At 40.5% G+C, this 27,166-nt stretch overlaps 2 protein-coding genes across 3 annotated transcripts in view; both read left to right on the top strand.

Annotated features, from left to right (window-relative positions):
* Window positions 1-919: 919 nt before the first annotated feature.
* LOC105021316 (glucagon receptor) lies at window positions 920-14,377 on the top strand. Of its 2 annotated transcripts, none has more exons than XM_034292095.1 (13): window positions 920-997; window positions 1,391-1,493; window positions 3,032-3,139; window positions 6,057-6,178; window positions 6,569-6,675; window positions 7,199-7,355; window positions 10,628-10,787; window positions 10,873-10,933; window positions 11,047-11,116; window positions 11,319-11,386; window positions 11,529-11,667; window positions 11,811-11,852; window positions 13,669-14,377. In XM_034292095.1, exons 1-13 carry the CDS (start codon window positions 938-940, stop codon window positions 13,738-13,740), a joined length of 1,269 nt encoding a protein of 422 aa, XP_034147986.1. In that variant the 5' UTR covers window positions 920-937; the 3' UTR covers window positions 13,741-14,377. The 2 variants fall into 2 exon arrangements, with proteins under 2 accessions (XP_034147986.1, XP_019901885.3); XM_020046326.3 differs by having other exon boundaries at window positions 11,295-11,386.
* Window positions 14,378-22,280: 7,903 nt separating this feature from the next.
* Window positions 22,281-27,166, top strand: part of wdr90 (WD repeat domain 90) — a 55,806-nt gene continuing 50,920 nt past the window's right edge. The window contains 3 exon segments of the mRNA XM_010888837.4: window positions 22,281-22,558; window positions 22,734-22,825; window positions 22,999-23,175. Coding sequence (XP_010887139.3) covers window positions 22,546-22,558; window positions 22,734-22,825; window positions 22,999-23,175 — 282 coding nt within the window. The 5' untranslated portion in view covers window positions 22,281-22,545.

Genomic DNA, 27,166 nt, shown 5'->3' with positions numbered 1-27,166 from the left:
TAACAATAATATTTTCTAAGAGATACAATAACACACAAAGACAGGGGGAGCAGAGGGAACATATATATTGGGGGGAATGATGAGGATGAGAACCAGGTGCGCTAAACAAGACACAGGTGAGATGCATAATGAGATGGGCGGTGGTGTCAGAAGGTCGGTGACGTCGAACGCTGGAGCCCGTCTGCTGCAGGGGGAGGTGAGGCAGCAGAGGACGCAGTCGTCACACTCTCACCTGTGCAACATCAACTACGTTTTTATAATCCCCATTTGCTTTTGTCATAGCATCAGCTATGAGTCGTGGTAGTCCACAAAAAACCCAGACCTGACAGTAACAAAACACAGAACCAATTTAAGACAGAATCAAAACAACTACATTTTGTGTATGTGTGTGTGTGTATGTATGTGTGTGTGTGTGTACCCGTCTCTTTAGTCATGTGTTTAGTTCAGTTTAGTCCTGACAGTTGTTTTTATGTCATATGGTGTAGTTACGTGATGAATTTCAATCTTAGGAAGTGGGCCTTCTTCAAAGCAATGCACAAATTATTGAAAAGAGTGTGACAGTCCCTGTGAAAAAAAACAACAAGTGCACCATAAACACACACAGAAAGACCATAAACACTCATAAACACACACAGAAAGACCATAAACACTCATAAACACACACAGAAAGACCATAAACACTCACATGAACACACAAAGAAAGAAACAGGGGAGGAATGAGTATACAATACCTGAATGAAGAGAGGTTAGGAACAATGTGCAACACAGACATATATCAATAACATTTGTATTTAACAACTGTGAATTTGGTAGCCTACCTTTAAGTTGCACAAATGTTTTTATTAAGAATGTTAACCATACGCTACTTGCCCAAAGAGCTTATCAAGAAATGTTTTCCTATATTCTTGCCCTCATATAGGTGATCCACTGAGCAGAAATGAATTGGCCCGGCAGAAGGTTAGTCCTGACCTGCCTGCTGCTGCTAAAAATTCTGAAGGTAAACCATAATGAGATGCATTATTCCCTTATTGAGGCTTTTGTGTTGTTCAGCTTGTGAAGCTACTGTTTCCAAAGTTAGTGCTGAACACTATAATATAGGATATACTGATGCTGAACACTATAGTAGAATACATTGTGGTACTGAACACTATAGTAGAGTAAACGATGGCTACTGCAGAGCAATACATGCTTATCTGCCCACTACAAAACTTTAATTAATTTGTTCTTTCATCTCAATTTTTTATTCTCACTAGATGGCAAACAAGTAGGCCATTTATTACTAAGTAAATAAATGACATAGAGCAAAGTTTTAGCAAACATACTGTAGTATAGAGTGTAGGATATAATGTTTCCATAGACATTAGCGCTTGGTGTTTCTTAACTCCTCCAGGTGGAGCTGGTCGGTGGGAAAGTATTAGAGGAGACCTACATGAAGTGGATCCATTACAAGGACGAATGTTTAAAGATGATTCACAATGAGCCGGTACCTCAAGGTAACAACTTGAATTACATTTACTTGATGAACTTCCCAGTCTCTTATCGTATCTGCTGTGTCTCCCATGTAAGTGGGGGGGTGCCCTGGAAAGTCTGGCAAGCAAGACTAATAAAGGATAACAGTACTGGTGCCGGTGGCATATTTTATTTTGTTGTATTTAAGAAATGAATGATGTGACCCAGAAGGCGCCATGGGAAAGATGTTGTTCTTTAGCAAAGTAAACACACACTGATGAGCCAAAACATTATGCCCGCCTGCTTAGTAATATGCTGTTGGTCCTCTGCATGCGGCCAGAACAGCATCGACCCTCCGAGGCATGGGCTCTACAAGAGCCCTGAAGGTGTCCTGTGGTATCTGCCACCAAGACATTAGCAGCAGATCCTCTGAGTCCTGTAAGTTGCGAGGTTCAGACTTGTTGGTCCAGCACATCCCACAGATGCTAAATTGGATTGAGATCTGGGGAATTTGGAGGCCAGGGCAACACCTTGAACTCTTCGTCATATTCTTCAAACCATTCCCGAGCAATGTGTGCAGTGTGGCAGGGCGCATTATCTGCTGAAAGAGGCCACTGCCATCAGGGAATACCGTTGCCATGAAGGGGTGTACCTGGTCAGCAACGATGTTTAGGTGACGTGTCAAATTGACGTCCACATGAATGCCCGGACCCAGGGTTTCCCAGCAGAACACTGCCCTGAGAACACTGCATCACACTCTCACCACCAGCTTGTCACTTCAGGGCATCCTGGTGCCATCCCTTCCCCAGGTAAACGGTGCACACGTGCATGGCCGGCCACGTGATGTAAAAGCAAGGGACTCCGTGCTCCACTGCTTCCGACGCTCGCATGCCCATTGTAGGCGCTTGTAGCGGTGGACAGGGGTCATCATGGGCACCCTGACCGGTCTGCGCAGCTCCATACGCAACAAACTGCCATGCATTCCATACACTCCTCCCGTTACCATCGTTAACATGTTCTGTGACTCGTGCCACAGTAGATCTTCAGTCGGTTCAGACCAGATGGGCTAGCCTTCATTGCCCTTGTGCATTGATGAGCCTTGGGCATCCAAAGCCCTGTTGCTGGTTTGTGGTTTGTCCCTGCTGTCAGTAGGTACTCACCACTGCTGACCGGGAGGACCCCACAAGCCTTGCCATTTTAGAGATGCTCTGACCCAGTCATCTGGCCATAAGAATTTGGCCCTTGTCGAAGTCACTCAGGTCTTTTCTCCTGCCCATTTCTCCTGCATCCAACACGTTGACTACGAGAACCATCTAATCTACCCAGACCTTGACGTGTGCAGTTGTTAGGAGATGGTCAACGTTATTTGCTTCACCTGTGAGTGGTCAAAATATTTTGGCTCATCAGTGTACTGGTGATTGACGTTTGCATTCAAATGCCGGTAATAGCAGTCTTTCTTCTTTCCTTATTTCAACGGAATACTTGTTCCAATGGAATAGCTGTATTAACTGCTGTGGGTGCCATTCAGGTCTGTTTGGTTGACCTGAATTCTCATGGTAATGCTGTTTTTATCTGCTCCCAGGCATGTTATGTAGAAGGACATTTGACCACTACGCCTGCTGGCCGGATGGTCCTCCTGGGTCTGTTGTCAATGTGTCCTGTCCATCGTATCTTCCCTGGTTTGACAAGGGTGAATTATTGTGATTATACTTCAAATATAGAATGTTGAGCAAATCATAAAATACATCAAAGTATAAGTCTCATATAATTATGTACAATTATATTCATTATGATCACAGTAGCAAGATTCTGATTCTATTTTAGCACTCCTTTGTCCATTTGTGTCCTGTAATAATGACCATTCTGAACCATTGTTTGGCCAATTAGTTTTCAGAATAGCATGTGAGTGTTTCTTTCAGGAGATTTGTGATTTGTGCACACTGAAGGTGTGCATGTGTGTGAGTGTTCATTGTTTTGGGGACAGAAATCTCCACATTACAGTTCATTTTTAGGAATACAATTGTGATTATGGTCAGAGTTAGGGTTAGGTTTGTGGTGAAGTTTAGGTTTTTGGGGTTAAGTTTAGGAGTAGAGTAGTAGTGTTCAGCTGTGTTCACCAGTTTGGGGAAGTTCCTAATTACATCCTAGATGACCTAGTAATGGGAGTTCAGAACTATCCAGTGGTCAATTCATTTTTCATTTATTTTAAACTTTATTTATACAGGGAAATCAAGAGACAGAAAGTACAAAAAACACATGGATAAGAAGCAAACACATTAAGAAAAGCAATCACAGTTCACATAGAAATGGTCTCATATCAGACATTTGAACTGTCTTATAGTCACCAATCCTTCCCATTTAAGTTCACCCTGCAAGGCATTCCACTAATATTGGGCATGGTAATCAGGGTAGTGTAGGCCCTCTGTATCTCAAGTACTGTCACGGTCGTGGGATGGAAAGGACACAGGCGCAGAGTAGAGGTAGGGAAGGTAATCCATTTTTAATCAAACAAAAGAAAGAAGGACTCCAACAAACAAAAAGGCAGCAACCAGTGACGTGGGTCTTCCTTACACAGGATACACAAAACCAAAATGAACCACGCCTTGGGGCCTAACAAACTAAACTTAAATAGGGTCCCCAATTGGAGGCAAAAACTAACACCTGCCTCCAATTGGGGAAACCAAAAAAAGGAGTAGAGGTGGCTAAAGGCCACCTCCTGTCCTGTCCCGGCTATGCCCCGAGCCCAGCGCAGAGATGGCTAGGGGCACAGCCGGGACGTGACAAGTACTAACAAATCTTTTGAGTGGGTCTGATAACTGCTGTTTTTCCAATGAATTTATGCAGTGCTTGATACTGTAGGCCTATAAACAAAGCATCAATCAATATATGGCTCTTGTAGAAATCAGTGAGCGAACAGAAAGATATAGAAGACAATGATGTGTTTGCACAAAAAACACAGAGCTGCATGATAGACTGAATCTAGAGGTATCAATACTGAAGTGGAAGCATGCATATATATCACATATTTCACCATAATCCAATACTGACATAAAAAAGACTTGAACCACATTTCTATGCTGAGATGACAGACATGATTTGTTTCTATAAAAGAAAAAGATATTGACCTTTTAACTTCTTAACCAGTTCAAAAATCTGAGTTTTAAAAGACAACTAGAATGAAAGAATGAAACTCTTCTATAACAGAACCATCTAAGGTAATAATATTTAGATATTCCAATCTAAGTTTTGGGACCTACTGTAGTGAATAGCATATACTTTGTTTTATTTTCATTTACTTTAGCACCAACCTAAGACCAACAAGTGAATTTTGCAGAAATTGGAAATCAGACTGTCGATGAGGAAACGCTTGTGCAAGAGAAGGAGCAGACTATCATCTGCACAAAAATAGGTTTCTCACTGAATTACAGATCACATTTATATACTGGCTGAATAGTAACAGACCTAAAATTGTACCCTGGGGAACTCCTTCCTCACATATAAAACATTCAGATTTGACCCTAATTGTTATAATAGCTTGAATTATTTTGCTAATCTAATTCTGAAACCAAAAACAAGTGTCCATGGCCAGGCCTAATGAGGTCTTTATCAATGTTTCTTTATCAAGATTGAATTATCAACTGCATCACAAGCATTTGATGGGTCAATAAATAAAGCAACACAATGGGATTAGGTGGATACCTAGCTATGCGATTTGGCTTATTCTTTAGTGAACATGCTGAGTAGAAAATGTTGGCTTTAACAACAGAAGGTTCCATAAGAATTTCTTTATTTTCATTCATCCCTCTTTAATTTCGGGTGGACCAAGGAGGTTGTATCAAAAAGATGGAATGCTGCAATGAAGTCATCAACAAAACATGTTGACTGGAAGGTCTTGGGGGTGTTGAATTGTTGTATTCTATGTCTTGTTATTTTCCCATTCTAGTATGTTGCATTTATTTGCTTGGTTTGATTCCTGTTAATGTTGATTGTTTTCACCTTTGGCACCCTCTATTTAGTTCTGTTCAGTCTGTGTTTCACTTTGTGAGGTATTGTTGGTTTCGCATTGAAATCTTGACACCTCTGTGATTGATAAGGTTACTTATCGTGATTTTGGATTCTGCCTTTTTGACCTATATTCTTGCCTACTCCTGTGTACTTTTGCCTTTCTCTTTAGGGTTTTTGGATTAATTGGACTTTCTGCTTGCCTTTGGATATTCGATACAGTCTCACCCTATTGTAACTCTGCCTGTTTTTGATTCTGTGCTCCTATAAGTCCCAGAGTGGTTTTTAAAACCGTTCCTTCATTCAATAAACCTGCTGCGCTCTGTGCATAAACCACCACCCTCGCCTTGAGTGCATTCGTTATATTGATAAGTAATTGGTCCAAAACTCTCTGTTGCAGTAGCAAGATGAGCAGACTGTATGTTAGGGTTTATCGATTTGGTTTATGGTTATGGTCAGGTGATAGCTCTAGGTTAGGTTTAGTCAAAAAAAGTTAGGTAATTGATGTTAAGGAAACATTGATTTAGGGGTTAGGTCCCCACAAGGACAGAAACACAAATGTGTGTGTGTGTGTGTGTGTGTACATGTGTCCATGGAATTTCCAGTTTCTCAGGGTTTAGTTTTTAGGCGGTGTGGCTCTGATGGCCACTGGGTGGAGGTGGAGGATGGAGAAGTCTGGAGGGACATATCTCAATGTGAAGAGGAGCCTGAAGTTGAATTTCAGGAGGTACAAAACAAAGACATTACACTACACAATTTATATATTTATAGCTTTTCATTTGCGCTGAGCTCTTCAGGTTACATTTCTTTCATTTGGAGTGCTGTACTACTGCTAACTAATGTATGCCTTTGACACAAAGTTTCCATTGTCTAAAGATCTGAGGGTCTGGAGACCATATAAGTATATGCTTTGTAATATACAGCTCTGTGAACACAGAAAGATTAAGGCCTTGCGAGAAGCTACAGTATATGGAAACCTCTGATCCATTTCAATTGTGTTTTTCAAGTTGTCTTCATTGGCAAAGAAATGTACTGTATATAAGGTTTTCCTTAATCTTTCCCATAATATTTCTTTGGGAGGGACCACTGTAACATGCTCTGTCTTGTGTTTCCACAGCGGTGGTTCAAGGAGTTGATGGTGAGCTTTAAGACCCTTTACACGATTGGCTACACCCTGTCCCTCTTTGCTCTTGTCTCGGCGCTCATCATCCTATTGAGTATCAGGTATACTGTGCCTGTTTTCACTTCTGCTCTCTAAAAAGAAACACTTAGGTCTAACTAGTATAGCATGTCACTGTCCATTCTAAGAGAGCAATAAGAATGAGGTTGACTACTCACCGTTCGGCTCCATGGTTGACTATTCCTATTGTGTTGGGCAGATACACTAGCGTTTCTTCCGCCATTATATCCAGTATGACTGGTGAGCCAGAATGTTCTAGCTGTCTTAACCATAGTGAACCACCTCTTTTTTTTGCTTCCCATGTTTCTACGATTGACTTAATACGCATGAATAAATGCATTAAAGTAAGCACAATTCAAACAGTTTATATTTTCATTATATATATATATATATATATATATATATATATTATAATAATAAAAAATTGAGTAACAGCCAGCTCTCTAATTGATTTTGTGTAACTTAACACTAGTACATTTTGAGGACATATACTTTAGTAGTCCTTCTTTGAAGATCATTCTTGGTAGTAACATTTCTTGCAAATCTTCCTCCATTGTTTCCTGTCAGGAAGCTTCACTGCACTCGTAACTACATTCACGCCAACCTGTTTGTGTCTTTCATCCTGCGAGCCGTGTCAGTGATCGTCAAGGACACCATGCTGGAGCGTCACTGGGGCCGGGAGATCATGAGACAGGCAGACATTGGAGAGATGCTGAGTCACAAGGTGGAGTTGGGCTGGAGGTTGTCCTATGACCAAAAATAGTCCTGTCTAAAACAACTAAAGTATTTGAATATTTTATAGGATCTCTAAAAATAAACCCCCTATCCGTATGTCCAGGGGAAGACTGCTGTATGACTATGATATAGTTTCCTTGTCTGCAAACACTTGAACAAGCCTGGCCTTGGGCAGAAGCTACAGTACATTACATGAAAATAATTATTCTGAAAAAAGTCAGGGTTTTAACTTAGAGGACTGTTGCGGGATTCAATACTCAAATAGATTAGATGCAGTTTCTAAATTTGGTTGTGTGACTGAACAGTAGTTCAGTCAGTAATTGACAATAAATAAATCTGCTTTTCAGCTACACACATTTTATTGGTATATTAGTACACTGAGCTTTGGGAAAATCATGGTAGAGTATTTGACTGGCGATTAAGGGTATGTGCCCAGGGGCTTTGTCTCTAGAGGGCCCGTATTGATTTGTTAGTCACTCTGACACTCTGATATCATATTCAATCAGTCAAAAGTATCTTAGAAAGTAATTTTCTGATGTTGAAGCACGGTGTTGCGAAAAAGTCAGGTACAGTGGGGAGAACAAGTATTTGATACACTGGCGATTTTGCAAGTTTTCCTACTTACAAAGCATGTAGATGTCTTTAAATTTTATCAACTGTGAGTGACCAGGTTTGCCCACACTGCAGCAGGGATTTTTGCCCACTCCTCCATACAGACCTTCTCCAGATCCTTCAGGTTTCAGGGCTGTCGCTGGGCAATACAGACTTTCAGCTACCTCCAAAGATTTTCTATTGGGTTCAGATCTGGAGACTGGCAAAGCCAGGACCTTGAGATGCTTCTTACGGAGCCACTCCTTAGTTGCCCTGGTTTTTTGTTTCGGGTTGTTGTCATGCTGGAATACCCAGCCACGACCCATCTTTAATGCTCTTACTGAGGGAAGGAGGTTGTTGGCCAAGATCTCGCGATACATGGCCCCATCCATCCTCCCCTCAAAACGGTGCAGTTGTCCTGTCCCCTTTGCAGAAAAGCATCCCCAAAAAATTATGTTTACACCTCCATGCTTCACAGTTGGGATGGTGTTCTTGGGGTTGTACTCATCCTTCTTCTTCCTCCAAACACGGCGAGTGGAGTTTAGACCAAAAAGCTCTATTTTTGTCTCATCAGACCACATGACCTTCTGCCATTCCTCCTCTGGAACATCCAAATGGCCATTGGCAAACTTCAGACGGACCTGGACATGCGCTGGCTTGAGCAGGGAGACCTTGCGTGCGCTGCATGATTTTAATCCATGACGGCGTAGTGTGTTACTAATGGTTTTCTTTGAGACTGTGGTCCCAGCTCTTTTCAGGTCATTGACCAGTTGACCAGCTCTCTTCAGGTCATTGACCAGGTCCTAGCCTTATATTCTTCACGATAATCTACAAACAAGGTGAATTCTCCTTTTGCAGCTGAAAGTTGGTCTGTTATAAAAATGGTTGTAGGCTATTTTTACAGGCAAAATATAATGATGGCCATCCTACTTCTTACCAGTTGATAGTCTCACCTTAGCTTTACCTGAAAGCTTTATCTTCTCCAAATTTTTTGGGATTCTGGGGTTAGTCCAAATATCAAAATACCTCTCTGCTTTTTGGCACATTCGCCTTCAACACACCAACATAGTTAACATGCTCCCCCAGTGTTTTTCTCCCTGTCTTTGTTAGCTTATGCTTAACTACCGACAACCTACGCATTCAACATATTTCTTATCTATGTGATGGCTGTTTTATTGGTGTCTTTTCTGTTTGTACCTTTCCAAGGCTCTAAGCATAGTGTTTGGCTAAGCTTTCTAGCTGGCTAGGCAAGTTACCTGGCTCAATAAAGGAACTGGCTAGTTTACAAGCTACTGATATCTACATAAAATAGTAACTGGTTAGATTGTGTTATGTAGGCTATGTACAAAAACCTTTGTTTAATTGTGATGCACTTTGCTATTACAGATTTAAATTTAGCATTTTTTTTTTTGCTATGTGTTCAAAGCTACAGGCTGAGTCATTTACTGCTAAAGCAGTGGTTCTCAACCTTTTTTGGGCCAGTGCCCCCATGTCTATTATCCAGGTCACTTATAGCCCCCCTTCAAATAAGATGTAGGTTAATTTCCCTGAATATTAATGATTATTATCATTATTATTGTTATGATTATTATTATTGTTTTTATTATTATTATTGTTGTTGCTATTTTTATCATCAAAAATCATCAAAAAGGCACATAATCGAATGACAAACAGATTCATTAGTTTCCCAGGGAAACAAACAGCAGCCAATCAGAAATGCCAAACAATAATAATTATTGTAAATTGTTCCAACATAAAAAAAGCTGGCACATATCAAGGGGTAAAAGCTTTAAGTTTGAAACCTTTGAAAGTTAGTGAGAGCCCTGCACCTGGTTGTATTGCAGTCGTCAACAAAGCCACTTATATTGAATAGTGTTTTAATGCGCGTCTGGATGCTGGACACTGTTGCTTTCAGGGGAAGTTGGACAGCGGAATATCCCTACATGTGTAACCACTGCGATTACAAGGCGCGTGTTCACGGTGTGTCCCTCACAGAAATTATCGCTTTTAAGTGAAAGAAAATTCTTCCACAGGTAATACCAAGAAAGAGACCATCCATTCTCCAGAGTTTGCACAGTAAACGCCATATGGGTGAAATGTCATAATTGATACTCTGACGTTCGGTGAAGGCATTACGGAGCTGCGCCACAAGAACCGGACAAACACTAAAGAGAAGAGTTACGATACACTGTCTCATCCAGTTTTGCAATTAGTTGAATGCTTAAACTCTTATTGTTGTGAATCTTCGGCGTAAATTTGCCTTAAAACAAACACCCTCCAAGGGCACCTCATCCTCTGAACGCCCCCTGGGCGGGAAACACTAAAGGCATAGTTAGCACGCTAGTTGGATAGCAATCTGGCACATTGATTTCTAACTTTTATTTTTAGAAAGTACTTGCAAGTTAAAAGATAACTTAATTTGAACCCAGTAGTCCAGTAGGAATATATATTTTTTGTGAATATACATATATAAAGATACTCTTGAGGCAGAAAAGGCTGATTCAGACAAACAGTGCTCTAGTGTACCTATTTTACTTGCACGTGCATGTTAAGGTAATTGCCCCCAAACCCTTAACACCAGCAGAATAGAGCCCCCAAGAGATAAATAGGTCAAATGTATTATGGATGTTTTTTTTCTGAAATGTTTGTCTTTTCAATATCTATCTCTAGGCTGCCATTGGCTGCAGAATCGCCCAGGTGGTGATGCAGTATTGTGTTCTAGCTAATCACTACTGGTTCTTTGGGGAGGCTATCTACCTTTACTCTGTGCTCATCGCTTCAGTGTTTATTGACAACAACAAGTACCTGCCTTATATCTGCCTCGGCTGGGGTGAGGAACAAATCATGTGTCTGCATCCGAAATACCACTTCTGCCTAGTTCATCTGTCTTAATGTTCATTTTGTATCCTTGACAGGAACTCCCCTTTTATTTGTCATTCCTTGGGTGCTGGCCAAGCTACTGAGAGAAAACAAAGAGTGAGCGTGCACCCGCATGTGACTTTAATCAGTGCACACTCCACAGCCTGATGTTTGTATTGATTTGTCTGAGACGTGCGTAAACGATTAATGTTTAAATCTGGTTCTTATAGGTGCTGGGCTGTGAATGAAAATATGAGCTACTGGTGGATAATACGGTTCCCCATTCTTTTTGCCACGTTGGTGAGGACGATTATTGGCTCTGTTATGTAAATCTTTCTCTCTGGGGACTGGGGGGGAGTGCCTTCATGTGTTTGTGTTTGTGTAAATGGGTTTTGTTGGTCAGGGAAATAGAACCTATTTGTCATACATGGATTTCTATACGTGTGTTCTTTCAAGATTCATTGTTCACTTTCAACAGATCAATTTATTGCTATTCATTAAGATTTTGAAGGTGATTCTGTCCAAACTACGCGCCAACCATCAGAATGGCTATCCTGACTACAAGCTACGGTAAGCCCGAAAGAGTTAAGCAATATACACTTATCTTACCGGTGTGCCATCCAATTTGACACAGAGCAAAGAGAAAAAGAAAAATGTAAATATTCAGTTGTAGAGAAAGACAAATGGCATTATTTTGTCCTGTTCCCCATAGGTTGGCCAAGGCCACTCTGACCCTTATTCCTCTGTTTGGCATCCATGAGATCATCTTCATTTTTGTCACTGATGAGCAGACCTCTGGCGTGCTTCGCTTCGTCAAGGTCTTCTCCACACTCTTTCTCAACTCATTTCAGGTGAGAAACATGAAAGAACACCCACCGTAGGTCAATCCAATCAATCCAAACCATACCCTAGCATTTAACCATACCCTAGCATTTAACCTTGCAAACAAAGCCAAACATTAAGCTGTTTTAACAAAAACTTTTAATCTCTGTAGGGCTTTCTGGTGGCTGTGCTGTACTGTTACTTTAACAAAGAGGTTTGTGAGATTTTCTATTGTTTTTCCTGTTGTGTTGTAATTTCTATTGTTTACCCTCCATCAAACTTGTCACCTGCTGCTCTCTGAAAGATGATTTCCATCCTTTACTATATAAGCTGTTACTGTAAACATGCACCCTTACTGACAATGCACATACAGATCTGCTTCCTCATAATTGTGACAGAATTGCTGTAAAATCTCTGGGCAGTGGTGTAATGCCATATTGGATGATTTACAAGTACCTGACAGGCACACCAGTGTCTAGCAGAAATATTGATGACATTTACAATGCCTAACAGAGTGTGTGACTGCTGTTCGTTGTTTGTCTTTTCAACATCAGGTGAAATCAAACTTTTATAGAGATTTGTCTGTTTGTTGGCTGTATAATTTGTTATGGATGAATGTTTACTTTTGCCTGGTGTTTGGACTGTCTGTTAAAGACATTCAGATATAGTGGATACATCACCCGCTTAGGATTTTCTTTAGTATTGCCTCCAAACACGCCAAAAGCCTTGCTTTAGCGGAGCTCCAAACGGTGCTCACAAATTATATATAAAATATAACAAAAACACACATCTATCACTCTTTCCACCCTCATACCATTTTAGTTTACTTAGCCAAAAACCTGCTGAATCCAAAATGGACACACTATACATCACTAATCACGCATGGTGGGAACCTTATCGATTGCATTTGCAGAACAATGGTGTTTGACGCAAGCATTGCTATTTCTCTGAGCCAACAAAAGTTCCAATATTCCTGAAGATAAGATCAAGTACAGCAATCTCCCTTCACCATATTCTCTTCTTCCAATTCCTTTTGAACCACATACTGTATGTAGCGGTTTCAAATTCAATGGATTACTTTTCAGTGTATAGCATCAACCTAATCTTGGATTGTTGAAATCAGTGGAAAAGTTACTATCATTGAGTTCTCCAAGTTCCATTTCAAAACAACACAGACTATTGGCCTTTCTTGGTATACTAAACAAACTTTTTTTTGCCTCTACTGTAGTTAGACACTCCAAAATGTCTCTTGTTCATTGTTTAGGCACATTGTTTGTAATGAATGTACTGATCATTTTATGAATACAGTGCCCTCCACTATATGAATATGAACAAAATGAGCTGTAAAAGAAATATCTTAATTGTTCATTCAAAATCTAGAAAAATCTAACCTTTAATTGAAGTAAAAAAAAAAAGAAAAGTAAATTCTTAGAAAAAACTATTAGTGGCACACCTTAATTTTTGTGCAACCTCTCTTTGCCAAGACAACAGAATCTTCTCCTATAATGTGTAATGAGGTTGAAGAACACATGGCAAGGGATCTGATACCAATCCTCCATACAGAATATCTCAGATCCTTTGGATTTGGAGGTCCACACTTGTAGACTCCTTATCAACTCATGCCACAGGTCTTCTATGGGGTTTAGGTCAGAGGGCTGGGATGGCCATGGCAAAGCATTTATTCTGTGATCTTTTCATGTTGATTTTGAGGTGCGCTTTGGATCTTTGTCCTGCTGAGAAATACAACCACTGCCTAGTTTAGTGGCAATAATTGTGGCACATGTTTTGGAATACAAATATTTATGTATTTATTTCAAACATTTTACTCCAGTTAAAGGTTTGATTTTGGTTCATATTTTGAAAATAAGTCCAAGAGGATAAACTGCAAAGACATTTTATTCACAGCCCGTTTTGCTCATATTTACTGAGGGTGCAAAGCACACTTTGTGTAGCATCAACCAACAAGAACAGATATTTTCTTTATTTCTTATCTCATAATTGTAACTTGTTTTTTCCTCTCTTGGTTGTAGGTGAAGATGGAGCTTACAAAAAAACTGCGAAGCTGTAGAATGGAGAAGGGCGTTATCTGTTGTCCACAGTGACTAACCGACACAAGAGTAGAGCCATTCTCCGTCGCTACAGTGCAACACAATGGAGCCTCTACACCGACAGTCCAGCCTAGTAGTCCTCCCACTCCACATGCTCGAAGGTCACGACAACAGGCTCAGAACACACTGACACCAGAGTCTCACTCTTTACACCATTGTCCTACATCAATGACTCGGGACAAGCGTATAGACTGTACACATCTAACTCATATTGAGACCGCATCTCAATCTATGCAGGTGTCGTTAATTATTCACTTAAATGACCCAGTAGAGTTACCTCCAAATGTTGTAAATGTTGATTCAGATTAAGATGTATAACTTATATAATTATGTATTATGACAGTGTATTTTTCCAGTAGTAACATGTATGTTGAAATGTGAATAGGCTAATGTGACAAAACACTTTCAGTTGTTTTTCTAGACGCAATGGGTTGGATAACTGTCAGTATTGTGTTTATACCCTGACCCATATATTTGTGACAGACAGAGATTAGTATTCAGAGCGCTTTACTTTCTCCACATGTTATGGTCTTTTTATATAATAAGTTAAGCAATTTTTTCGCTATAAATCTACAACTCTGTTTCCAAAAAAGTTGGTAACCTGTGTATAATGCAAATAAAAAAAGAATTAAATGATGTGCAAATTATTTAATCCCTATATTTTATTGAAAATAGTACAAGGACAACATATCAAATGTTGAACCAGAGAAACTTTGTTTAAAAAAAAAAAGAAAAATCTCATTTTGAATTTGATGCCTGCAACATGTTTAAAAAAATTGGGACTGGGGCATGTTGATTACTGTGTTGCTTCTCTTTTTTTAACAACCCTCTGCACGTGTTTGGGAACTGAAGAGACCAATTGCTGTTGTTTTGAAAGTGAAATGTTTTCCCATTCTTGCTTGATATAGGATTTCAGCTGCTCAACAGTTCGGGGTCTCCTTTGTCATATGTTTCATTTCATAATGCACCAAATGTTTTCAGTTGGTGACAGGTCTGTATTGTAGGCAGGCCAGATTAGCACCCGGACTCATTTACTTCTGTAATGAACGAGTCAGAGAGCAGGGTTGCAGGTTCCAGACATGGAGCATTTGTATTGTTTATTAGAAGGTTGACTGTTCCAAGGCAAGGCAGAAGGCAGAGTCAAAAAGGCAGGCCACAGGTCAAAACCAGTAAGTCAAAAATGAGAGGCAACAGTACAAAGGCTAAGGCAAGCAATGGTCAAAAATGCTCCAAAGGCTAAGGCAAACATACAAAATCATAAGGCTAGAGCGATGTTGAGAAATTCCAAAGCTAAGATCTAAACATGGGATATCTAAATACTAGGGATATTTTAGGAGTATGCTAAACAAAGGCTCAGAACATTGGCGAAAATCAAGCAATACCTCACAAAGGAACTACAAAACAGAACTGAACTACAGTGGGGAGAACAAGTATTTGATACTGTTAGATTCTGTCCAAGTTTGATCCATGAACAAAATAAATGCAACCAGAAGTCAGGGGAGAGCCTTTATTCAGCATGAGGTTTACGATGATAACCTTCCATAGTTCTTTCATTGTTCTCTCCAAATGCTTACAACGTAAACACAGTCATTTATACCAGGACACATAGGAGGTGGTCAGTGTTCATAGCCAACCATTACACAGACTATTATAAGTCCTACAAAATACCCTTATATGGCGTATTCCAACCTATGACCCAAGGGTCTATTCAGAGAGTCCTATGACAGTCACATACACAGTTCCTAACAGGTGGTATGGACAGGGTGTTTGGGACCCATCAGTAATGGGACATCACATTTCCTACCTAGTGTCCTCCATGCAGAGATAGTTAGTACTCTCATACATTGTGTCAAGCTTAATTCAATTACTTTCATGCTCAATATCTATCAATACACTGCCGATTTTGCAGGTTTTCCTTCTTACAAAGCATGTAGAAGTCTGTCATTTCTATCATAGTTACACTTCAACTGTGAGAGACGGAATCTAAAAACAAAATCCAGAAAATCACATTGTATGATTTTTAAATAATTATGACATAAGTATTTGATCACCTACCAACCAGTAAGAATTCCGGCTCTCACAGACCTGTACATTTTTCTTTAAGAAGCCCTCCTGTTCTCCACTCATTACCTGTATTAACTGCACCTGTTTGAACTCGTTACCTGTATAAAAGACACCTGTCCACACACTCAATCAAATAGACTCCAACCTCTCCACAATCCCTGAGATCTACATTTTTCTGAAAACAAGGTTGTACAAGAAACACCCTATAATGACAATCCAAAACATGTTTTTAGATATTTGTGGCAATTCTTTTAAAGAAAAAAAATATCTCATGTACAACAATTCAAATACTTGTTCAGTACTTTGAGTCTTCTTGGGTATGCCTCTACCAGGACACCTGGATTTGGGCAGTTTCTCCTATACTTGCTTGTAGATCCTCGCAAGCTCTATCAGATTGGATGTGGAGCGTCGGTAAACTGCGATCTTCAGGTCTCCTCAAAGATTTTCAATGGGGTTCAGGCTTTGATTGGGCCACTCAAAGACATTCACAGACTTGACAAAAACTTGAACGTGATTGTCTTGCTAAATGACTAATCTATGCCCCAGTCAGAGGGCCTGTGCGCTCTGGATCAGGTTTTCTTCTAGAATCTCTCTGTTTTTTGTTTCTTTCATCATTCTATGGTAGAGTGGGAGAGGGTGAGTGTGGTGGAGTGGGGTCATTGAGCCCCTGCTTGGGACAAGGACAACTTCTGGATGCATTGGGTGATTTGTGTCCTAGGGTCAGATGAGGGACGTGGATGTTCTGCTTCATGTTTATCTTGTTTGGGAATGTAGGACTCCACTCAAGATGTAAAGACATCTCAGGGATGATCAAACCGGGGTGCAAACTTGTCACCTTTCAGCGAAATTCGCAGTTTTTTCTCCAAAACAGGACATCCACTTGAATTGCGTAGACCTGCAATAAAAATTTAATTGTGTGTGTGTGTGTGGGGGGGTGGGGGGGGGTGGGGTCTGGTCAACATCTGATCTAGGTCATCTGTTCAAAGTTCAAAGGTTTATTTGTCATTTGCTATAAGTTATGGCAATGAAATGATGGGTTTTCCTACTCCTGACAGTACTGCTTAAATTTAAAAAGTAACAGTAATTATAATACACAATCAATCAATCAATAATACACACAATCAATCAATGATAACACTATACAAAAACACGCATCAATAATAATAACTATACAACTGTACAACCAGAGTGCAATGTAAAAGTGACAGGTGTGCATGATATTATTGGCAGATGATCATGATATAAAGTGACAGGTTTGCATGGGACTATGAATCGAAGGGAGGAGGGGTTCCTGAATTGAGCAGCCTTACAGCCTGAGGAAAGAAACTGTCCTGTAGCCTGTTAGTTTTGGACGGGATACTCCTGTACCTTCTGCCTGATGGCAGCTTGGTAAACAGTCCATGGCATGGGTGGCTGGGATCTGTAATGATTTGTTTGCTCCACCTCCTACATCTCTCTGTATAGAGATCCTGCAGAGATGGCAGGTCAGACCTTGTGGTGCGCTCTGCTATTTTAATCAATCTCTGAAGTGTTTTGCATTCAAGGGCAGTGCAGCTGCCATACCAGGCAGTGACACAACCGAAAAGGATACTCTCGATAGTGCATCTGTAGAAGTTGGAGAGTATCCTGGAATCCATGCCAAATCTCCTTATTGGCTTAGGAAGAAGGGCCGTTTCCTGGCCTCCTTCACCACGATGTTAGAGTGATGAGACCAGGTGAAGAGAGAGTACAGGAGCGGGCTCAGCACACGGCCCTGGGGGGAGCCAGTACTGATAGTCAGTGAGGAGGAGGTCGTGTTGCCCATCTGTGAGTAGGAATAAAATATTTTCTGTTTCATGAATCCACTACACCCTGTGGAGATCTTTTTTTCCCATCTGGCCACCCTGTGTCATCACATAATGTGCAAGTTAGAGGAACCTTCCTGTCTGCTTTCGTGCTTTTTTGCTAAACTAAGCTGTTGCTGGACAGTGTAACAAACACCAGGACCAGAGTGGTGTGGGTCCAATTGCAGGAGTGCAATGGTAGATTTATTTTTTCGTCGCACAAGGGAGTAGGCTAACACACAAACGATAAAGCCAGGCAGAGAGTCGGGAACCAGAAGATCAGTCCTAGAGGGCGAAGGCACAGGCAGGGATGAGCAGAGACGTGAAACCGAAATGCAGGCCAGCAGGTCAGGAAGCCGGGAGATCATACAGCGGAGACTACAGTACAGCTGGGAGAGACGGTAAGGATATCCAGGGGCAGGCAGAGGTCGGTGATCCGGGAAGGCAGTCCGTACAAGTAACTACACCGGGAGGGTAGGCAGGGAGAGACACGACGGGCAGACGAACAGGTCAGGACGCAGGATACTGTAAACGAGGAGAGAGGACGGGACAAGAGGGTAGAGAACACAACAGGCTGGGAATCAACAACGAAATGAGAGCGCGCGATCGATTGCTTGGCAGGTCCACAGGGACCAATACCTCACGCTGGAGGGGAGGAAGAGCACAGGTTAAATAGAGGGGTAAACAGGGCACAGGTGTTCAATATTCAGGTGATTGGGATCTGGAGTGTTGGGTGCGTTCATGTGTGCTGGGAAGTGGACTGGTGGCAGGTGCAGAGTGTGGCAGGGAGGAATCGGACCGGGAGTGACGGGAAGACCTCACAGACAGCCACATATTCTGAAAAACTCTGAATAATCGGGCGCCTAGCTACACTTCCAAGCAGCGATGAACACGCACAGTAAGCAACCTGTTTTTGAAGAAATTATGCAGGTGGTAAGGTTACCTTGTCAACTTAGGTTTGTTGTAGCTTTCTAAGGTAGCTAGCTAAGTAGGCTAAGGCGCTTCTCCATTGACCAGCACGGTACAGGATGGCAAGCATGTATCTGACCCGTGCAGTGTTGCATGCACCGCAAAGTAATGGAGAAGTGCCAATCATAATGCAGATGAGATACTGTACTGTACATTTTAGTTTTTCCCTTTCAATAAATGTCAATAAAATAAAATAAAAAAATCACTTTGTCATTAAGGGGTATTGTGTGTATGTTATGTAATGTAGGTCTGTAGGTTTCTTCTTGGTTTTTGTTTCTTGTTCTTTTTTTGTTTGGTCCGGTATTTGTCCCTTATTTGACACCATTGTACCAATCAAGTTCATTGTATATCTTTGTTCTACTTTCTAGGTTCTGTATTTCTATGCTCAGTTTGGTTTTTCATTTGGTTTGATCACTTTCACCTGTTTGAAGTTCCAGTGCAGTATCGTTGATAATGTTCAGCACCTAGCTCTCTGTACATTCAATGTTGACAAGCACATGGTTAAATCACTTAAAGTTAATCTTTACCACAACTTCAGATTTGTCATGGATCACATTATTTGATTGGATCATCTGGCCAACACAACTGCTAAAGTGTGGAAAATTGTGCATTAAAGAAAGTCACTGCAATTTTTTGTAGACAACATAAAGCACTAAAATGTGTTAACAAATAAAGCAATTGCATTGTCTTCTTACCAGAGACAAATACTCAAATGTACAGAGTAGTGTCTCAATGTCATGACAGTGTTTTTGCATTTGGTTGAATGTTATGGAATGTTTCTTTACTCTCCAGTAAGCAGAGCACCACCAATCTATTAGTTGCTAGGAAACCTAGGAGACAAATAGGAGCTATCCCAATTTTTATCGGAAGGTAATTATTTTGAGTTAAAAGTCTGATTACATTATTTGAGGAATGTGGTATGAATTCATTACACAAACATGACTAATAATAAAAGCATGGTAAACAGCACTGTGGATAAATAGATCAATTGCAGATTGTGGTGAAAGAAAGTGGCACATGAGCATCAGAACTGGACCACGGTGCAAGGTGGCCTTTCCTGGCACCACGATGCACTAAGGGAAGAAGGCAAGCCGGCGGAGGCAGTGTGATGCTTTGGGAAATGTACTGCTGGAAAACCTTGGGTCCTGCCATTCATGTGGATGTTACACGGACCACTTACCTGAGCATTGTTGCAGACCATGTGCACCCTTTCATGGCAATGGTATTCCCTGATGGCATTAGCCTTCAGCAGGATAATGTACCCTGCCACAAAGCAAAAATGGCTCAGAAATGTTGAGGAACGTTATTGTGTTTGAGGAACACAATAACGAGTTCAAGGTGTTGACTTGGCCTCCAAATTCCCCATGTCTCAAACCAATCAAGCATGTGTGCTGGACAAACAGGTGTGCTGGACAAACAGGTCCGATCCATGGATGCCCCACCTCGCAACTTACCGGACTTGCTAACGTCTTTGTGTCAGATACCACAGCACACCTTCAGAGGTCTTGTGGAGTCCATGCCCCACCGGGTATGGACTGTTATGGCGGCAAAAGGGGGATCCACACAATATTAGGCAGGTGGTCATAATGTTATGGCTGATCAGTATATGTATTAGTATGGATTACTAGCCTTGTTATGGTCATGCAAGGTTAATATAGTGTATGTGGCTGGCCTTCAGTGGTGTGAGCTTACTTGTAGCCTCCGGGTATTAGTTGTTTGGGAGAAAGAGAACTGAAGACAGAGAATGGGACACCAGCATTTAAATCAGGGAAGTTATAGTCTGTACTGGTAGATCGGTTTGCAGTCTGTAATAAGGATTAGATATGTTATTATGGGTGTAGCAGGGCTTCTGTTATGAAAATTTGTCAACAGACCATGTGACCGGGATCATTTTATTTTCCCAGACATTTCAGAAATATACTGGACACGTAGCCTACAGCAAGGTGAACTAATGAAAACCCTATAATATGTAATTGTTATCAAATGTTAGTCACGATGTTCATACGATTAAATAAATTAGGAAAACAATGTTCTTCTTGTATTGAACAGCAAAACATTAGTCATTGCCTCTTTACTGCTATGTAATGTTTGAATAGAGACATACACTTATAGCCTAAACAGTAACAATTGCGGTCTCAACCTTTCAAATATGCTTAATAAATTACAAAACACACAACACAGCTTTTTGTTTAGGCAAATGTTATATTTATTTTTTTAGAACTGCTGAATTTTCCAAGTTCAAAATCAACCCCACAATTTTCTCAAAACCAGCGACAGCACCAGACCCACGCTTCTAGGCTTAATATGTGGACAATTAACGCAGCTAGTGCTATGAAACGCATGCAACCCTGAGAAGGTGACTGCTCCATCTTCTCTGGTATCAAATGTTTCATTACACCAACTGTGTTAACATTTTCATTGCGAGAACTTTGTTTCAGTTGCACAGGGTTGTTTGGCATATCAGCAGAGCATGTCAGAATTTGCAGCACATCTTAGCCTGCTCAAAGTGAGCTATTTCTGCTGGGAAATCAAAGTGTCAAAACAAAATCAATTAAAAAGCCAGCTATAGCCTAATAACAGAATCCATGGTATATAGAATGTGTAGACACAGTTTATAGACTTAAAGGCTGTGACTGTTTCATTGTCTATTGTTTAACATGATAGAACAGCCCTATTGGGTCTTTTCTACTAAACAATATGTGGTTTGATGTTCATCTTCATGCCATGTGTTTTTATTGATTTAGTTTTATAATGTGCAACATATCACAATCAAAGGGTGTAAGCCCTTGGCTACTGGGATGCATCCTCTGTCTTGACCTCAAGTCCTCACAGTAAATAATATTGCTGAATAAATCATTATACATCCATGTCGGTCAGGTGGTGATTTCGGAGGTATGGGCTTTGGTCACAGATATTTCTGCGGTCTCTCCACCCTTTTTTCCATACTGTTTCTCTCCCTCCTGGGCTTCTGTGCCCCTGGGGCACACCAAGGGCACCATGACCTAGGGACCAAGGGGCGAATACTTCTGAAAACCTCCAGTATCCACAGATGTATTTCTGTATGTGTAGCCATGCAGCCTGTGTAGACCAGCAAAATATGATACGCCTACTCCTTTTCACTTGTAGCTAGACATTGGAGCCTGGAAGTGGTGTTCTGATTGTGTAGGTAAGAGGTGTTGATAACGATTGTGTTGCACACAGCTGGTTGGATGTCCATATCCCAGCAAATAGCAAGTAAATGAACAGTCAAAACACTTTTCTGGATGAATAGTGTGGTTACAATAGACTCTTCCAAACGTGTGAGTCACATACATAGAGAATCAATACAACATTGACCATATTTAAACTGAATATATACATAGCCTAAAGAATAAATGTTTTAATTTAATAAAAATTAAAGTGTTAAACTGATTGCAAAATGTGGTCAGTGTAATTTATTACATACCATACAATTTCAAGTATGAATTTAAATATCAAATTTGTGGATTCAACACTCATTTAAATGAAATATGACTATGATGTAATTTTCTTTTGACACTAATGTCCTTCCGTTGATGGTCTTTTCCATACGATATTCCTACGCTACAAATTCACCTGACCCCTCTCAAACTCCGAACTACATCTCCCAGAGGCACCAAGGCATGGGACGTAACTGAACACGCATCACCGTTGGAAACCGCGGTGGCTGTAGCGGGAGTTTACAGATTTCCAATTGCTATGCATATAATCTGTTGTTGACATGGCGAAAAATAAAAGAGACCTTGCTTACAGAAGCACGTTAACTGTTGTGGTCGCCTTTGTTACAACTGGCGAGTTGAACACAGAAAAGTTTGCTCGCTAACGCAAGTTAGCCACAGTGGGTAGCTTATACAATAGCTAAAAGTCAACAGGTGAATTGGTTGCTAGCAAGCTAACTTTAAGGAATCCTCGACACCTTAAAACAATGGCCTCAAGAGGTAAGGGTTCATTTGCATATTGCAGCAAATTGCCTGTTAGTTAGGCAGTTTCCTTTACTGCTGGTTCAAACGTGTTATGACTAATATCGCTTGCTGTTAAAGACTGCATACAATATAGTTGCTGTAGTTACTGCTGCAGTACAATGTCCTTCAATATTCCTTGTGTCTTAAACAGTCTGGCAACACCCGTATGTCAACATCTTCAAGCATGTGAGAGTTGACGAATGGAAGAAGTCATCAAAAGAGGGAGAAGTGACAACCTATATGGTATGCTACACTACTCATAGCTACCGTATATAATTTCGTATTACTTTATAAAGTTATGTCCTGTGTTTGGGAGACACTTAAACTTGCCCCCCCAAAAAATCACACAACAAAAACGTGTCACCAAGTCTTTAGTGTGCTTTTAAGTTTCAGTTTTCTTTATGACGTTCTGACAGGACAAAACACTGAAGTGTTCAGTGTTTCGGATCCGTGGGTCAGTTCCTGCCAGCAACTACATCTTGCTGCCTAAGACGAGCACTCAGTCCCTGGGGCTGACAGGACGCTATTTCTACCTGCTCTTCAGACCCAGTCCTACTAAACATTTTGTTGTGCATCTGGACATCGCTGCTGAGGTACTGGAGATTATTTTGAAACCCTGGTCCTTTCTTTGGTTCAATTCAACATTACTTGAATTTCTTTCTCTGTCCTTTCTTGTACTGAATTTAGCGTTTATCCTGGGAGTGCAATTATTTTCTGTCTTTACACACACTGTTGTGGTTGTCTTTACAATTTCTGGTAGACAGTAGCTTTGCCAGGCATTTATTGACATAGTGTATAACAATTAAATTGGTTCTCAGTGGTGTAAGACCTGCTGTCATTGTATCTATACTGAACAAAGACATAAACACAACATGAAACCATTTTAAAGGTTTTTGCTGAGTTGTAAAATGTTCAGATATGGAAATCAGTCATTAGTCCCTAATCAGTATTTTACAGGATTGAGAAAGTGTGAACACAGAGGTATATCTTTTGGTCACTGATGGTCCAGAAGAAAGTTATTTGTAATCAAACCCACAATTGCTGATGCTTTAGACCCTCAACTAGTCTAAAGTAGGAGTTTTATTGCTTCTTTAATCAGAACGTTTTTCAGCTGTGCCAACATACAGTAATTGCAAAAGGGTTTTCTAATGGTCACATAGTCATTGGAACGCAGGACTGATTTCTGCTGATAATGGGTCTCTGTAAGCCTGTGTATATATTCTGTTCGTAATCTGCTGTTTCCAGCTACAGTTTCCAGCATATATAGCTGTACCACAGCGTTTAAAGGACCGTGTGGATAAACATCAGAGACAAAATTGGAAAGTCAGAGGGGGAATTGAACCGGGGTCAAAACTATGAGTTTGTTTGTCACAGTTGGGAACGTTCCTGCAAGCCCACTGGGTCTATTGGTATTGATGACTATTCCACATAGTCTACAAATGCAACTTTTACCATTGCCATTACAATTGCTTGAATAAAATGTGATTGAATTTTTCTGAAATACAGAACATTTATTATTGGAACTAAAGTGTACTCTTGTGACTCCCAAACAACCCCGTTTGCCTTATGCACTTTGAGTGCCCTCCTTAGTGATTTTTTCTTAATCTGCAGCTACATGTTCATTCAGATTGAGCATTCGTTTGCTGGGAAATAATGGAAGATGACTTGGGATTTACTTTGGTTGTCCAACAGAGGGTGATTTGGGATCGAACTTTGGTTGTCCAACTGGGCAAAGATTCCAGCGAAATAACAGCATCCCTGGTGACTGGTTATTGGGGAGGGTGATTGGTGACTGGTTATTGGAGAGGGTGATGGGTGACTGGTTATTGGGGGGGGTGACTGGTTATTGGGGAGGGTGACTGGTTATTGGGGAGGGTGACTGGTTATTGGGGAGGGTAATCATGAGTCAATCTCCCTCGGTCTGGGGCTCCATGCAAGATCTCACCTCGTGGGGCATCAATAATCATGAGGAAAGTTAGGGATCAGCCCAGAAATACACGGCAGGACCTGGTCAATGACCTGAAGAGAGCTGGGACCTCAGTCTCAAAGAAAACCGTTAGTAACACAATATGCCGTCATGGATTAAAATCCTGCAGCGCACGCAAGGTCCCCCTGCTCAAGCCAGCGCATGTCCAGGCCCGTCTGAGGTTTGCCAATGACCATCTGGATGTTCCAGAGGAGGAATGGGAGAAGGTCATGTGGTCTGATGAGGCAAAAATAGAGCTTTTTGGTCTAAACGCCACTCGCCCTATTTGGAAGAAGAAGAAGGATGAGTACAACCCGAAGAACACCATCCCAACCGTGAAGCATGGAGGTGGAAACATCATTCTTTGGGGATGCTTTTCTGCAAAAGGGACAGGACGACTGCACCGTATTGAGGGGAGGATGGATGGGGCCATGTATCGCGAGATCTTGGCCAACAACCTCCTTCCCTCAGTAAGAGCATTGGAGATGGGTCATGGCTGGGTCTTCCAGCATGAAACCATGCGAAACACACAGCCAGGGCAACTAAGGAGTGGCTCTGTAAGAAGTATCTCATGGTCCTGGAGTGGCCTAGCCAGTCTCCAGACCTGAACCCAATAGAAAATCTTTGGAGGTAGCTGAAAGTCTGTATTGCCCAGCGACAGCCCCGAAACCTGAAGGGCCAAAATCCCTGCTGCACTGTGGGCAAACCTGGTCAAGAACTACAAGAAACGTATACTCTCTGTAATTGGTTTCAGTACCAAATATTATGTTCTGCTTTTCTGATGTATCAAATACTTATGTCATGCAATAAAATGCAAATTAATTACTTAAAAATCATTTTTGTTTTAGATTCCGTCACTCAGTTGAAGAGTAGCTATGATACAAATTACAGACTTCTACATGCTTTGTAAGTGGGAATACCTGCAAAATCTGCAGTGTATCAAATACTTGTTCTCCCCACTGTAGCCATTAGCTAGCCGTCTACCATAATCTTTGTACAAGAGTACACTTCAGTTCCATTAAAAAACATTCTATTTCAGCAAAAATGTAATGGCTGTTTAAATAGCGTAATGGTTAAAGACACCGACTGCGACACAGTAAATCGCAAATCGAAACCAGCCAGGGACAACAACATTCATCCTTTCTAATCACGGGCCGGCTGAACTAGGCTTGCCTGGTTGCTTTTCTGGTTGATTAATATCCCCAATACAGGTAAAACGATTTGCATGAAGCTAACTTAATAGAAAAGAGTTAAAAAGAGTAAAGGATATTGTTTTTATTTTGTATCACTAATAATGAATTAGTGTAATACCTTTGATTAATTACATAGAAAGCTGATTCCTCCTCATTGTTTGATAAAATAATCAGTAACATATCCTATATTCAGACAGATATATTTGAAATGTTGTCTCTTTCCCCCAAAATGTTTTTTGTTGGTGTTAAGCAATTTGATTTTAGAAACATGGCTAGTTTTTTTAATTACATTGGATATAGAGATTTTGATTGCATAGGCCTATACAAATAGCCAGAACTGTAGTCGAGACCACTTAAAGTTAGACCAGGTCTAGACCAAGATCGAAGCCGAGACGGAATCAAGACCAAGACGGAATCAAGACCAAGACTTGATCCTGATAGAAAATGTTTGGAATGAACTGAAAACGTGCATAGCATTCATGTGCACAAATATGGCTTTTCGTTAGTGTAATTCATCCTTTGCAATTCATCATGTTTATCAAGAATCTGTGCTATCATCAAAATACACTCAAAATAAAACAAAATTCTAATGTATTTATTTGTGATTAAGTGTGGTGTACCTTTTAATCTATACATTTTGAGAGTATTTGGAACTAATGAAAATTCTATAGCCTGTGTTGTTTGAAATATCTTTTTTTTCATAGTCAATACAAACAATTATTGTAATCTTTAAATTCTTTAGATATTTAATACAAATTCTGTAATTCATTCTTTTTCATATTCTATATGGTTTGCAAATGACACAGTAGATGAACTGTTGCTGGTGCTGTCTGGTAATGCCAAACGGTGTTGGGTCTGGCATAGGGTTTCACGATATTGGAAATAACTGACATTGCAATATTTTCTTTGTCTGCGATTATATATTGCGATATGAAAAAATACAGGATGTCTTCACCAGATTACTTGAAAAGCTCTATTTGAGAATAATTAATTATTCTAGAATGATTGGGGTGATTTTGTAGGGTACTGCATCTTCATAGAAAATTAAAATGACTTTTTACCTTTTTTACAAATTAAAAAAGTAGTTTAATTTGTTATATTAATTAATACACTGTTTAATTCACCATGGCTCTATTTTATTCATGTAATACTCTTCTATCAGTTCAGGCTCAAGTCAATGATCTAACATGTTATGATATTAATAATGCATGTTGCTTACCCTAAAATAAAGGGGCTCATTTGTGAATGAAGAGGTGTGGTGTCTATAAGAGATCCAGGAGATTACAGGAGGCTTTATCTCAGTACTCCAACCAGGTTAAAACAGAGCATTCTCTACGGAGGACGTTTCATTATCACAATAGGGAATTCATTTGAATGACAAAATCTAATCAAAAAGTAATTTAACATTTTATTACATTACGAATA

The sequence above is a fragment of the Esox lucius genome, chromosome 5 (assembly GCF_011004845.1).
Source record: "Esox lucius isolate fEsoLuc1 chromosome 5, fEsoLuc1.pri, whole genome shotgun sequence".
NCBI classification, from domain to species: Eukaryota; Metazoa; Chordata; class Actinopteri; order Esociformes; family Esocidae; genus Esox; species Esox lucius.
Note: the sequence above shows the minus strand (reverse complement) of the source record. Positions and strands in the feature narration are given on the sequence as shown.

Coding starts and splice junctions, on each gene's coding strand:
- LOC105021316 (XM_020046326.3), top strand. CDS start 938: ATGAATTGGCCCGGCAGAAGGTTAGTCCTGACCTGCCTGCTGCTGCTA. Junction 11,387..11,528: donor TATCCTGACTACAAGCTACG/GTAAGCCCGAAA, acceptor TGTTCCCCATAG/GTTGGCCAAGGCCACTCTGA. Junction 11,668..11,810: donor TCTTTCTCAACTCATTTCAG/GTGAGAAACATG, acceptor TAATCTCTGTAG/GGCTTTCTGGTGGCTGTGCT.